The 15,397-nt window shown below is 46.4% G+C and overlaps 1 protein-coding gene across 1 annotated transcript in view; it reads left to right on the top strand.

The window, feature by feature from the left end:
* The first annotated feature begins 3,714 nt into the window (after window positions 1–3,714).
* Window positions 3,715–15,397, top strand: part of NSG2 (neuronal vesicle trafficking associated 2) — a 35,452-nt gene continuing 23,769 nt past the window's right edge. Inside the window, exons 1-2 of the mRNA XM_032703167.1 lie at window positions 3,715–3,884; window positions 4,489–4,639. Coding sequence (XP_032559058.1) covers window positions 4,511–4,639 — 129 coding nt within the window. The 5' untranslated portion in view covers window positions 3,715–3,884; window positions 4,489–4,510. The remainder of the gene's footprint in view (window positions 3,885–4,488; window positions 4,640–15,397) is intronic.

Genomic DNA, 15,397 nt, shown 5'->3' on the forward strand with positions numbered 1-15,397 from the left:
TATATTTTTGTTGACAGAAGAAATATATTGTTTATTCCTCTGGAGTCTCATGTTGCTCATATTGCGGCTGTGTCTTATTGCCTGTCACCGAGCTGTGCTGTGTGGGCGGAAATGTCAGACCCTGTATTGGCTCTGCAAGAAAATCTGTGTGTTACTCTGATTTCTCACACTCAGTTGGGTTTGCTTTAATGTTGTCCCTACAGAATGTTCACTTTTGCTGGCAACTTTAGGTATCTCTTTTTTCCACGAAGCATCCTGCTACGTAAATTTACTCCCGGTAGTTTGTTTGTTTGTTTGTGAAAGAGGGACTTTGCAAAGAGGTATTTTCAAACTGAAATGGGCCACACTGACCCTAAGTAGTCACAGGGCTGGTTCAGTGTTATGTAGGACATGGAAGTTACTGGAAGGCTTTGAAAGTTTCAGTATCTCCCTGCACACCTCCCTCCACCACATTGCCAAAATTCTCAGATGGTGCCACTGATACACATTGCTTAAAATGTGCTTCTACTGTAAAAAGTCATAAGGTAAAATGAGCAGCCCCTGCTCATCTCTTGCAGGTTCTTGCTGCTGGTGCTCAGAACTAAAAGCCTTTTAGCAGGAAAGTGGCTCCAAGTGCCAGTGCTCGAGTGCTGGCCCTGTTGAGCTGCTTTCTCTGGGTTACGTGGAGTATCTCCAGCAGAGTTAAGCTCTGTTTAGTTATCAGTAGATTTGCAGCTACATGAAAGGTATTTTACAGTGGTAGCAATGCACAAGAGGGAAGGGGATTCACCTCATTGCCCCTTAGCTTTGTTACTCTGAAGAGTATTCAAGTATAACCAACAAAAGTTAATATACTAACTCTGTGAGCATATCAGTGTGTTCAATGGAGTAGGGATGTGGAACAAGCAGGTAACCTTATTTACAGCTTTATTTTTCATTGTGTAACCACAGTTTCCATAGGTTTGCACAGGTGATTCTGGAAATTTCACATCAGTGTGTTTGTGAATCGTTGCTCAAGATCTCATGTCAAAGGATCTGCTTAGGTGTCACTAATGTAATATTTTGGCTAAGCAGGATATTCATTGCCAGTGTTGATGTGGATGAAAATGATTTGGTTTTCAGATCACAGATGCATCTGCAAGCTATGAAGGACATCACTTTGTTTTTCAACAAAGCACTCATTTGGTAATTACCAGATAAAGGTGGAAAACCACAATGCAATTTTTATGGAGTTGCAATGCACGGATAGCGATAGATCTGTGATTCTCTTTGGATGGTCAAATCACTTCAGATGATATAATCTGTAATATATTGAGACTTTGGGAAAGAGTTGCTGCAATTGCTTGGATCTGGAGAGCTGACAAAGCCTGGGATGAGACTGGGCTTCTGTCATCATTTGCAGAGTCTGTGCTTTTGGATTTTCTTACAGCCTCTGCATTTTGAATGATGACTCTGAGCCAAACCATCATCTCTGTGCAGAGCACGAGACAAGGACTTTGCAGGGTGTGTAACTTGCTGTGTATTTGCACAGATCCTGGCCCACGTGGGCATGGATGGATGATTTCTGGTATTACTACAATATTAAAACATTATATTGTAGTAATTTAATCAATAATTTTTAGTGAATGGGTTTTTTATGTAATTCCTCAGACCTACAGAGCACAAGTCCTACACTTTCCCATATCTGTGGGATGCAACCTGCCATCTTTCTTTGCAGGCCTCTACACCTGGTCTAGTCTGCAGCAACCTGGAATTGTAGTTTCAGTGGAAATTTTGTTGAGCTGAACACACCTCTGATGGATTAGATCTGCAGGAGTTCCTACTACCGAGCTAAAGAAATCTTTCCTGGATGTGAACTCCCAAAACCTAATGACATGATTGATTTTTTTCAGATGATTCTGAGAACATCAAAAAGCTGCTTGACAAAAATTTATAATGTTCCAAGAAAAAGTTGTTCAAAGTTGAGTTTTATATATGGCAGAGCCTTATTCTTAATCCCAGAAAAACTCTCTTGGATGAAATTTACTGCAGAGGTTTGGTCTTAAGCAGAAATGTGGCAGAGAAAATTCCAACCCATTAAATTCCAAGCATTAAAAACTGGCAAAACTATTGGAAACAGGGCCTTTAATGGACCATGTAAGGTGATGTTAGTAGCAAGTAGTTTTAGCTGCCTCTCAGCTCTTCCCTCTGTACTGTGAGCAAGCTTTACGACTGCATTCAGCACTTCCCCTTGCTCTGCCAAAATATGGCTTTAAATGAGTTTTCACGAGTCAGTTCTAAAAGGCTTTATTATGGAAACAGTTCACACCTTAAAGGAGTATATTTAGGTCTTGTGAAAGATGCCAAGTAGCAAGCTCTGGAGGCAAATTCTATATTTATAAACAAATCAGGCTAAAGTCATCCCAAAGTATCCTCTATCTCCAAGTGAAGTGTTCAGCCTCACACTGCAGGGGCTGGTGTTTGGGGGGATGCTGGTGGTGGGACTGTGACTGCTCATGGTGATTTCCAGTCTGGCTGCTGGAAATTGGAGTGGAATCCAGTACAAAGCTGAGCAGGGCTGCGGGCTTGGTCCTGTCCTGCTATTCCATCATTTGAGAATCATAGAATCATTAAGGCTGGAAAAGACCGTCAAGATCATCGAGTCCAACCATTAACCCAGCACTGCCAGTTCCGCTGCTAAACCATAAGTGCCACATCTACATGTTTTTTGAACACTTCCAGGGATGGTGATTCCCTGGGCAGCCTATTCCAACATTCGATCAGCCTATTCCATCATTCTTTCAGTGAAGAAATTCTTCCTAATATCCAATCTGAAGCTCCCCTGGTGCAACTTGAGGATATCCTCTTGTCCTGTCTCTTGTTGCCTGGGAGAGGAGACTGATCCCCATGTGGCTTCAATATCTTTTCAGGTGTTTGAATGGGCATCAGGGAGAGAGACTGACCTTTGAGTGGGCACTTGGGAGCCGTGACTGAGGGCCATGAAGTTCCTAAGGGGATTGGGGAACCTTCTCTACAGGGACATGGGGCTGTTCAGCCTGGAGAAGAGCAGGTTGTGTGGAGACCTCACAGCCCCTTCCAGGATCTGAAGGGGCTGACAAGGAAACTGGAGAGGGACTCTGCATTCAGGAACTGGAGTGACAGGACAAGGAGAAATGGGTTCAAAGTGAAAGAGGAGAAATTTAGGTTAGCTATAGGGAAGAAATTCTTGGCTGTGAGGGTGGTGAGGCCCTGGCACAGGTTGCCCAGAGAAGCTGTGGCTGCCCCATCCCTGGAAGTGTCCAAGGCCAGGTTGGACAGAGCTTGGAGCAACTTGATCTAGCGAAAAGGTGTCCCTGCCCATGGCAGGAGGGTGGGACTGGATGATCTCTAAGGTCGCTTCCAACCCAAATCATTCTGGGATTCTATGACATCGAGTGATGCCCCAGTGAAGCACACAGTGGTCATTGTCACCGGGGGCCAAAGGGCGGCAATGGGGACCCCATCTCCGTGCAGCCGCCCTGGGTCATCTCCACCCTCAGTGCTCTCCGTGCCCAATCTCTGTGCCCGGGCAGCGCAGTGGAAGTGTCCCAGCTCCCACTTGTCCCTCTGCATCCTTTGTGCCACCGGGACACGACCCGTCCCTCACGTCCCCCCCCTCCCGCCGGGGCAGCCGCAGCCCCTCGCGCGGCCTGCAGGGGGCGCCCCAGGCGCGGTGCGCGGCGGGGCCGCCAGGGGGCGCGCGCTGCCGCGGCGGGCGGTGCGGGCGGTGCGGGCTGAGGGGGGGGAGCCGCCGCCCCGCCCGCCCTCAGTCGCTGCCGGAGCCGCACCGAGCGCAGGGCGCAGCGCTGTCCCTTCAGCACCGCTCCCCCCGCGGGATCACCGCACGGGAACCGGCCCCGCCGCCGCCTCTCGCCGCCTGCTTTGCAGTAAGTAGTGCCCGCGGAACCCCCCGCCCCGACCCCCAGCCCCGCCGCCCCTGGGGGGAGCCAGGAGGGGGGACCCCCGAGTGCCCCCGGGTGTGCAGGGGAGGGGCTCGGAGCCCCTCAAAGGGCTGCAAAAATTGGGGGTGGGTGGGTGGATCAAAACCACCCCTAGGGTCAGTGGGGGATGGCGCCCCGTCCCCGTGTGCCTGTCTTTCCGTGTCCCCTGTTCCCGTGTCCCCGTGCATGTCTGTGGCAGGGGTGGTGCTTGGTGGCACTCCTGGCAGTGCTGGTGACATTCCCGGTAGTGCTTGTGACATTCCTCCTGGTGCTGGTGACATTCCCAGTGGTGCTGGTGGCTCTCCCCGTGATGCTGGTGACATTCCCAGCAGTGCTGGTGGCATTCCCGGTGGTGTGGGGTCCGCCGTGTCTGTGCTGACAGCTCGGGGGGGCTCAAGGAGTGTGTTTGGGATGTCTGTGTAAGGCGTGTCGGTGAAGTCCTGTTCCCTGGAACCCAGGGACCGATGCATCACCCCACAGCGAGCAGGGAAAGGCAGGAATCCTCCCCTTCCCACTGCCCCCGTGACATTGATCACCTTCCTGGTTTTAGGTCTGGAAAGCAAGGTCCAAGGATGGTGAAGCTGGGGAGTAATTTGAGCGACAAGAACAACAAACAACCATCCAACGAAGATGGTTTTCAGACAGTCCCTTTGATCACACCTTTGGAAGTAAATCACCTGCAGTTCCCGGCTCCGGAAAAGGTAAAGCAGAATCAGATGCTGCTCCTGCATGGTTGTGCACACATATGTGCCCCGTGGCTTTCAGTGGGCTCTGGTGATAGAACTGTGGCATATTTATTCAATAAATAAAAAGGGGCTATCTTTCATAGTGTGTTTACCTGTTTTTACATGGCAAATAAGCACACAACTATCCCCCAACTCCTTCCCTCTTCAAACCCTCCCTCCCCTCCCAAATATTCTTAAATACAGCTGGAAAAAGCTTGGCGTGTTTCTCTTGCGAGTGCTGAAGAAACTGAGGAGCAATTTAAAATGTGTTATTATCAGTAAGATTAATGGCCTGCACTGAGAGTAATGTGATAACTCTTCCGAAATAAGCAGCTGTTTTAATTATCTCAGTTAAGCTCCGTTTTCTTCTCCGTGGCTTTGCAAAGCTTATTTGGGCACTGAGGATGCTGATTTCTCTGGGGAGAGTGGTTGAGATCCTGAGGAGCAGCCCTGGCCAGAGGACACGGTTCTCCCCTGCCCTCTCAACTCTCTCACACCTGAATGCAGCATTAAGATGTCCAGGAATGTGTGCTGGCAATTGGCTGTGGGTTGTGGTTGGGATTTTTTGGATGCAGCATGTACTAGGAAATCTTTTGTCTCTGTTGGTGCAGGGATGATGCACATCAATATAACCTGGTGAGGACATGATGAGACTGTAAAAATCCATATGCCCCAACAGTCCTTACCAAAACAAAGCCTGTCTGCAATGTAGTTCCCAGATACCACAGAGGTGGAGCCAATTCACCTCAAAGTACAGACAGAATGATTAGATCTCACAGGATAATGGAATAACAGCAAAATTAACACTGATGTTTATTGAACATATATCCTGTTTTTACGGTGGTACAAAATGAATTTTCCCTAAATAACATTAGGAGAACATGATGATGGATGTGATAAACCTGCCTAGGTAGACAAACTGTGTTTATTTTATGGTAGAGCTGAGTCAACTGCCTTGAACCAGAGCTGTGCCAGACAAAGGAGCTGGTTTCGTTCTCCATGTGCCTCATGACAATCAGGTGCAACTTTGCTGCATTCAGGGGAGTTAGATTTCCAAAGCTATTGTGAATGAGAGGCTAAACCAGCCCTTACCTATGACTGATAAATAAGATTAAGCAAAATAATTCAGGCAAAGCAGTATGATTTGTCATAGATGTCTGAAAACCTCAGAGGCAACTATACGTGTGTAAAAGTAGCTCCTTTCATGCCACTACAAATGGTGCACTGAGATCACCCAGTGTCACAGGGTGTGAAATTTAAATGACTCCTGGATCAGGTGAGACATGGATTACCCAACAAGAATTCTTTCAGCCTGATAAAGTGGTAATGAGTGTTCTCACAACCACCATGTTCCAATTGCCTGTTGGTGAACAAACACTGGAGTGTATTGGTCTGCTGTGATTCCTTGCTGATTTTTCTGTTTAAACATGCCTGCATCAATAATTCACGTGTTGTTAGGTTACATTACCTTCATTAGCATACATTACTGTCAGTGCATCTACTGACATCCATATTTTTCTTTGCTGGAAGAGTGGGATGTATCTCCAGGCGTGCTGAGCATGATTCAGAACTCATTAGAGTCAGAGGTATTGATTTCTGCAGGCTGTGGTTCAGCTCCTGTGTGCAGCAGGCCTGGAGTTAACGGGCTGGAGATCCCTTCACTAGGAAGAGAGGTTATTTATGATAAAAGCAAAATAATTCACAATCTGTTTCCTTTGCTCTCTGTAGAGCAGGTTCTGTTGGGGTGAGTTCACTCCAGGGCAGAGGGGCTGTTTAAAGACCTGCTAATAAGGAGCTGAGCCTCAGGTGAAAAGCTTGGGCAGAGGTTAAGTGAAAGGGGGAAATTGCAGCTTTGTACTTAGGAAAGCAAAGCTGCTGCTGAATTCAGTCAGGCTGTGAGTCTGAGGAGGAGTCGACATGGATTTCAAATATTTCAGGGTGTATTCTTGCTTGGTAGTCAGGAGGCAAGGTTAAAAAAACTACCTAAAATTGACTTTTTTTCTGTCTATTCCTGAAACCTGTCAGCAATTGATTTTTAGCCTGGGAGAGTGAGAGCATAAGGTAAGGTGTTTTCTGTGCCTCCTGCATGGGATGCTGCAGGAGTGACCAGAGCTAAACCAGCCCTGATGTTGGGGTCTGTGGGTGACAGCTCAGCAGGGATTTAAAGGCTCACAGGTTTTCTGCAATGCAAACCCAATCCTGCTGACAGCAGCCACAGGGAGGCAATGCTGCCGGCCAGCTCCTGCCTCGGCACTCAACAAAGAGCTGGGCATTGTCCTGGCATTCTCCTGTGAGTGAAACCTAAAAAGGACCCCAACCCTGCTAAATACTCCCCTTTCTGAGCTTCTCTTTGCCCTTAGAAGGGATCTTCTTTTATGAAACTGTGAGCTCTCGACCTGGATCTTAACCTTGGGGTCAGGGCAATCCAGGGTGCATCAAAACCAGGGCAAGGAGGTTTGGGGCTCTGTCCTTGCTTTGACTTCAGTCTGTCATAAAGGAGGAGTAGTAACAGCTTCAGATGGTGATCCAAGAGTGTACAAGGTCTATGCTGAGCAACCCATCTGCTGTTACTGCCAGTGTGCAATAATGCCTTCACCTGCTGTATATTTGCAAGCTCTGTTCATTTATAGACTTTTTTTTTTCAGTTGAGTTTTAGACAGCTATATGCAGGTTGAAGAAAATCAAACCTGTTATTTGTCAGATCCTTAAAGCACCCCACAAAGCCTATGGCATTTACAGACTGAAAATTGTTGTTGAAGGGCTTTAAATACCTAATTTTCCTTCATTTTAAGGATATTTCTGTACCTTGAGTGACTCTCAGCATTAACCTCTGTAGGTGTTTCACCACAGCTTCCATGATGTCTTTCAAAGTGTTTTCTATGTCTGGCTCCCCTTTCAGAGAAAGGATAGGCAGAAAGAACAAAAATAATGAGGCTTTTGCTTATGTGATGTAATCCCTGAAGCCCATCTGTTTTCAGATAGTTCCTTGATTCTAAGAAGTGGGGGGTGGGAGGGCAAAACACTTTCTTAAAGGTGTGCTTAAATTTACTGTCTGTCCTTTTGGAGGTGCTTTCCTAACAGGCTTGTTTCTCAAAGCACTGTGAGCTTAGCAGCTCCCTCTGACTTCCACCTTGCTGCTGCTGGAAAAATGCAGGGAGGAATTCATGAGGGTTCAATTTGGGAATCTTTTGTTTTTAAATTAAGGGCCACTGGACTGTTTCTTTTTCCACCAAATGAGGATGTTCCCTCCCAAGGCTCGTGCTGTTCCTCCTGCAGCATCAGCATTCTCGTCCTTCTGTCAGCAGTTGTGTGACTGCGAGGGGAGAAATGTACCCAGGATTGTAATTTCCCCCCTAGGGTGCTAAACCTGCTGTGTATTTATATTTATTGACTATCTTCAATCATTTCCCTTGTCCCCTGTTCTCTTGCTGGGGCAGAAGGCAGAGACAGGTGCTCTTAAATAATTTTTGCACGGCCTTTTTGCTGAAATCCATCCGTGTAACACCAGTGACAAGCTCTTGACCTGGCTTTTTATGTATCTGAGTCTCGTTTCTTCTGATTCAAAAAGCAAAAAAACCACCAAGCCTTTTATCTTTTAGGACCAAAGGGGAAAAGACGAGGTGTTGCCTTGTTTTCTGACAAAGTGCTTCAGCTGTAATTGTGTCTCTGCAATGATAATGCTAAAAGATGTGCAGCTTTTCAGGGACCTTTCTGTTTAAATGAGACCAACAACTGGGAACCCCTTGGTCTCTGGGCTCACTTCAGTGTAATCCACCAGGAAATGCCTCAGTTCTGGCAGAAAAATCCTAATTTTACATAACACAAAAGTGCATGAAAGCTATTGTCAGGGCTGGAAAAAACATCCGGCATCTCTTTTGTGGTGAAGACTGCAGAAGGCTTATCATGTGGTCCATTGTTCTTTATTTTGAATGCATCAGGAGGCTCGAGAATTAATTTCTCTAGTGGCAAATTCCTGCCATCCAACCCAAGAAAGAGAAAAATAGATGTAACTGCTCTCTTCAAATGCCTTTCCCGCCCTGTGCTCCTGCCCTTGGCTGAGGCCACGCGTTTACACAGAGCAATCAAGAGTTCCTGAAAATCAGGGGGGTCCCTTGTGTTCACAGCCTGTCCCTGTTGGTTTAACAGAAAATAATGTTTGGTCCTGGCCAGCTGAGCAGGAATAATTAATAGTAGCTGGATGAGTGCTCTTGTACCTCGGGGACTGCTTGGAGCTCTGTCCTGAAACACTGATGTCAGCCTGCCCTCTCTGAAGCCCGGCCAGGCTGAAGGCACACGTGGTCTGGGCAGTGTAGAGCTCGTTTTGGAGCGTGTGGGGCTGTTTTCAGGGTGTGTGAAGCTGGTTTTGGGGAGCTGCTGCACATGGTGGAGCCAGAGGCAGCTCAGCCTTCCCTGCCAGTGTCTGGGAGGGCTTGAGCTATAGCTGGGGACAGGCTGCTGTGCTCCTGTTCATCTGCTGGTGAGGCTGGAGGGATGGGGCAGGGATACTAATGTGGCAGGTGGAGAAAGCAGGAGTGAAAGGGAGGAGGAGGATGCAAAGGGAAAGAAAGTGTGAATAAAAGAAAGGAAGGGAATAAAAAGACAGCATTGCAAATATAAAGGAACAGGCAGGCTGTCTTGCCTTTCCCCATCCTTTCCTTTCTCCACTTGGGATACTCTACCTAATCCCCACAAAGGCCAAAGTCTGAGCTTCCTCTCCTGTGACATTGTCCCCCTCCTACACTATGCAAATCCATTTGTCCTCTAAATGTGTATTTGAACGTAAACACCACCTCTACTCGTTAAGCTGCAATAAATATTTGCAGCATCGAACTGTCTGGCAGAGCAGCGTTTCTGGGGGAACCTTTTTGATGTTGTTTGCGTGTTTTGGACAGCCCTGCTTGTGATTCTTGGCAGTTCATGCTCCTCTCTTTTGGATATCGCTGCTGCTGTTCTGGCTTTCCCCTCACGCACCAGCCCCTCCGCTCGCAGGTGATCCGGGGCTGTGCCACGATCCAGGCACTTGCTCACAGGCACCTGGGGCAGCATCCGGAGGCCTCCCTTGCATCCAGATAACATGTTGCTGCTGCACAGCTTCACTTTGAACATCCCAGGATTTCTGTAGCCTGTGCAGAAGTCTCCCTCCTTAACTGCACTGCCATCAGTGTCCGAGTGAGGGGCTTTAAAGCCGCCTGGTTTTGTGAGCTCCATTGCCTCTCTTAAACTCAGTTATGTCTGCACTGCAATTCCTGGAGCTGCATTCTGCACAAACAGCAGGAATTGACACAGGGAAAGTGTGTGAGGGTATGGAGGTTTGGCCGAGCCTGTTGCAGTCTATTCTTTTCTCTAACATGAAAGCCAATTACTTAGGGTGGAAGCATTTCAGCAAGACTGTGAAATGAACCCCACATACCAGTTACTGACTGGTCTGGAAAGGAAGACTGGGCTGCATCCTTGACTAGTGTAAATCAGGGCAGTTTAGAGGAAATCAGTGGAGCTCTGCTAATTTACCCCGGCCAATTTGCCCTCCCTACAGTTGAGAGATTGATTCTTTTGTCTGCTTTGCTAAACCTTCTCCTGGATGAACCTACTGAAATCAATTTTCGTCACCCCTTCCCAGCCTCCTGTGGGTTCCTGCTGGTTACAGTCACCTAGGGATTTGCAGGGAGACTTAGCTGGATAAATTCCAAGCTCCTTTTGTGCTTGGAGCCCTGCCTTTCCCTTCTCAGCTTCTTTCAGCTCCCAGCGCAGCCTTTGCATTCTGTGCTGCCTTTCACTGGTGATGCCAGGGCTGATTACATTTGCTGTCTTTGTCCTTTTGTGATGTTCCTTATGCCTGGAATATCCTCCTGGCACTGATTCAGGAGACCACTTTTTTCCTACCAGCCTCTGTGAAACTCATTTCCAGCACAACACCCATTAGATGAAGAGTAAAAACAGCAGAGTACTGACCCTGGCTTTCTCTAGTGACTAAGGATTTGATCCAGGGGACCTTTTTCTTAAATTTTCTTCCTTTTTTTGCCTTTTGCTGCTTGATATTTCAGACATGTTATGTATTCAGATAGTGACTGGGATGCTGTGGGCACATACATCCCAAATGCCAATTTTAACACTAACCTTTGGGAAATCTGCCTGCTGAGATGTGTCCATCCTATAGATTTGGAAGCATAGCTGTCTATCCCATGGGAAGGGACATGACTATAATTATTTGGGAAAGCTTTTAAAGACCTAATTCTCTAAAAATCTGGGATTTTGCAGCATGGTGTTTGCCAGGGAGTCTGAGAATACTGTTTCACCTTTTCCAGTGTGTCCTGTTTCTAGCAGTAGCCAGGGCAACAATCAGAAGGAGGTACAGGAGATGCTCCATGGAGCTGCTCATGCCTAGCAATGTTTCATCCTAAGCCTGCAAAGAAAAGGATTGTTTTAAGCCCTGAAACATGATTTTTCCATCTCTTCTCCTACATTCTTTTACTGCTAAGTATTTTAACTTAGCAGTATTGTGTATATCTCATTTGCTCTTTGAAGCTGGCTCTGTGTGAGGATTAAGGCTTGCAGGTCACTGGAGAATTCTGTGTGAGCAGGTGGTGAATTTTGGCCATTCCTTGTCTTGGAGCTCCAGGGGAGAGAACTTGCCTCAGTCCCAGTGGGTTTAGTGCCAGACTGGAGGTCACGTTTTGCTGTCACCAGACACCTTGGGCAGGTGCTGCATGGGGGACTCAGGCTGAGGTCCTGCTCAGCTACTGATGCTCAGTTGGGTAACAAAGGCAAAGGAAACCATGACATTGGTGCCAGTGAGGAGTTTATATTTTTCCTTCTCTCTCTGCAAGGAATGAAGAAAGGTGTGGAAAGGAATGAAGCTGAGTCTTATTTTCATTTAAAAGAGAGCCTAATCCACATGGATTCTGAGTGGGGGTGTTACAACCATTTTGTGGGACTACAAAGTCCAGCTTTGAACTCAGAAGAAACCTTTCTCCTTGGTAGCAGAAACACATTTTGTTTATCTCTTCTGTCAATCCGACAGCCACTCCGAGTGAGAGACTCTTCATTATTAATAATCCCAGGAAGTAGTATTTTAAATTTTTATGGCTTGTGCTTTGCAGCACCTGAACCACAATATATTACATGCACTGTGGCAGTGAAGTGGGAATTACAGCAGGGCAACATGTCCTTTTCCAAATGAATAATTTAAAGTTTTCACAATGCCTGTTATGTTAAATATTATTACTCATTTCTTCAGGGAAAACCATAGAGCTCAAACGCAAATATAAAGTGGCAATAAATGATGTTAAGTTTAGCCAGTTGGACACAAGACCCAGAATTCATATCAGTTCATTTTCTGAAACACTTACTTCATCCCTTTGCAGGAAAATCCTTTTTAAGGTTCCATGCTTAATGCGATATTTTTCCATTTGTCACATTTCACGTCTACTCTGCTCCTTCCTCCTCAAAGCAAATGCTTTTAATATAACCCACTTGGTTAGAAGCTTGCTTTCTTTTTCATTTCAGAGTCCCAAATCTCTAGACTTCCCAGCACTCTCCTACTGTTTACCTTCTCAAGGTTGTCAGTGATGGATTTCCTGCTGGTGTAGGCAGACTCTCATCTGTTGTTTCTCATCTCAGCACACCTATAATTTTCCAAAGCATCACTACAGAGAAGATGCCTGGTCCTGCATTCATTAAAGCCAAGGAAAGGTTTCCTATTGATTCCAGTCATGGCACTAGCATTAAGCCTGGAATAATAAGTGCATTTAGGTTTAGGACTCAATGAATGTATTAGCAAACAGTATCATTACAAACGTCTTGCTTGTGTGGAGCAGTGTGATGGATATGGCTTGTGGTCCTGTCGTGTTGGGGTTTTATAGCTTTCACAGGCCATTCCCTACAGACTGCTCTGAGCTCTTCCAGAAGAATGAGGGATTGGAATGAGGAACCAGAAGATGCAAGAAAAAGAATAGAAAGTCAGAACCTTTCCAGATATGGGGAGTGTTATTACATCTGCTGACCTAGGATGGCTGAAAAGGACAACTCTGCAGAGAGCTGCCATTTTCCATAGAGCATATGACTTCCTTCCCACTCCAGTCATACTTTGTTAATCCCAAGAATGTTATATTTGTATGGAAAATCTGCTGGAACTATTATTGTCAGTCATTAATGAAAGCCTGAGAAACACGGTGCACTGTAAGTAGTAGCAACCTGTGGTCGGAACTCCTGACTCTGCCACCAAATGCTGGTGTGACTCAGCACATTATTGAGGTTCTTTTTTTGTCCTTTTTTCCCCTCCTCCTCTATCAGTAATATGGGATCTTGGGGTCATGCTGGTGTGCACAGCACCTTGAGCACTTGACTAAGAATTCCCAGGATCCCCAGCCAGCAGCATTGGAACTGGCTGTGGGAAGGTGCCTCAAGCCAGTTGAAGCTCTGATCAGGCAAAGCACTTGAATGCACACTTAACTTTAAATATCCAGCTAATCCTGCTGATGTTAATAGGACTACTTGCATGCTTAAGTGCTTTGCTGAATTGGTAATTAATTAGTTCGAATACCAGATAAACCTGGTTAAGGAGGAAGCTTCAAGGACTGCAGTGTGGATTCCTGTCATTAGATTCCTCTTTTTGGTGGTCCATGGAAGCCCTTTTCTCTCCTCTTGTATTCTTACAGTCACTGGGCAAACCTCATCTCGGAGGCAGCTTTCAAAGAACAGTTTTATATCAGATGTAAAATGAAGAAAGTCACGGGTAATTTATTTGTGTCCCCTTTATTGCATCTGCCATAAACAGCACAGTCTCTGCAACCTAAAGGTAGAGGATCTCTGGGAAATAGTGTGAAAACTTTTAAGAACAGGTCACAGCAGCAAGTTAATTTGCAGGGAGATCCCCTGAGCTATATTCACCTGGGCTCCATCCCCAGTACAGGCTGTAAAGCACTACAGAAGGGCTGGACTAAGCTGGCAGGGAGGCTGCTCTCTTTGGTGGACAATGACAGCACACCAAGTGGGGCACAGTTATGAGCTGGTGCTGAATCAGAGCCTAGATAACAAAACACAGAGGCTGACAAGTGTCCAGAAGGGTTCTAAGGGTTTTTATCCAGCAGTCGCAAAGGCTCAGACAATTCAAAGAGCTGTTGGGACTGCTCTTGCTTTTTAATATTCATTTGCAGGTGTGCAGGTTGCTTCAAAAATAATAAAACAATAAAATAAATAAATAATAATAATATAATAACACAGTAATTCTCTACTCCAATAAGCTTATGGTTAGGGATGCCAGCTTAGACCAGCCAGAGCCTTCTCACCAGGAGGACTGAGTTAAGACAAGCCTGGTGGAGCTGGCAGCAGGAGCTGAGAGCTGAAGGAGACAAGTGCAGAGAATGGGCAGAGAGGTGTTTCTGCAGTGGGAGTGGAGAAGGGGCTAATTGTCTTTTCTGTGAGTATTCTAGAGATTTCTTGACCATTTAAGCACTGGTTTGATTCAGTTTCTTGTCAGTACTCAGGAGGCCCGAGCACAGCCAAGCTGCTGCCAATTCTGGAAGTTGCCCCCTTACAGCAGCTTCCAACAGTGAGAGCATCCCAGGGAAGGGAACGAGGAGACGAGCATTTCTTTCACTTCAGTTGGAATTGCAGCCTACCCAGGAGCCCGGTTTTATGTTCACTTCCACTGGTTTCAATCCAGAGTGACTCTGCCCAAGTCAGCAACGCTGCAGAACCCACAAGGAGAGGGAATGGGGGTCAGTGTGTTTGCTGTGGCTTGTAATAAACGCCGGTAGCTCTCCCAGGAAGGCTGTCGTGCTGTGAGATGAATGTACCTTGTTTGCATGGAAACAGTGGGATCCTGGGCTGGGCTGGAACTGCTCCGGGGCAGCCGGTGATGAATGAACGCTGATCATTGCGCCCACCGTGGGGTCGGGGGGTTTATTACTCCACAGTCAACAGCAATTTGGGTAGCATTTCTGGAACTTTACTGCTAGGAATTTTTTTCTCACTGACAAAATGGAAAGAAAAGGTGAAAAAGGAGTGATGGCAGGGAACGGTGAGGGTGGGGAAAGCAGAACCTTCCCACCCAACTCAAACAGAGAACTGGAAAATGAAAACAGATCAACCAAAAAATTAGTAAAAAAACCCAGTAACGCTTAAAATACAGAAAAGTTTCTTTATACGATTATTATTCCTTTTCTAAATTTGCACTTTTAACTTTGTAAGAGTTTGCTCAGGGTGATTTATTTAGGCTACAGGGGACTGAGCAAGAGTTCTGTTCTTCTAAATGTACACCCCATGCCCTCAGCAAAATTGCATTTTTGTCATTACTGGCACAATATTGAATGCTTCCCCCCCCCCCCCCGCAGGTTTTCAGTTTTCTCTTTGACCTTTGTCATTTGATTTCTGTGCTCTCCTTTAAAGAGGAGACCTCACCGACTGCCCTGTCTTTCTTCCTGCTGAGTAGTTCCACCAGGTGTCTGACAAAGATGCTTCTGGAGAGCAGACTTTTAGCTTTTGCAATGCCAGAAGGCATTTAGCAAAGGTACTTCTTACCTCTTCTACTAAAGGTTTTTGATACCTCTGCAAATTTCTCTGAAAAACACTGACCAGCAGGATGACTCTGGCTCTGTGCACACACATTTTGCTGCTGGCACAGTCAGCAGGTTGTGTTTCAAGTAGCTTCTGATCTGGCTGGGGACTGAGCTTGGTTATTTATTCACAGACATGATAGAATTGCTACTGGACCTGAATCGGATGCCTTGTGAAGGG

This window comes from Chiroxiphia lanceolata, chromosome 15, assembly GCF_009829145.1.
Source record: "Chiroxiphia lanceolata isolate bChiLan1 chromosome 15, bChiLan1.pri, whole genome shotgun sequence".
Lineage (NCBI taxonomy): Eukaryota > Metazoa > Chordata > Aves > Passeriformes > Pipridae > Chiroxiphia > Chiroxiphia lanceolata.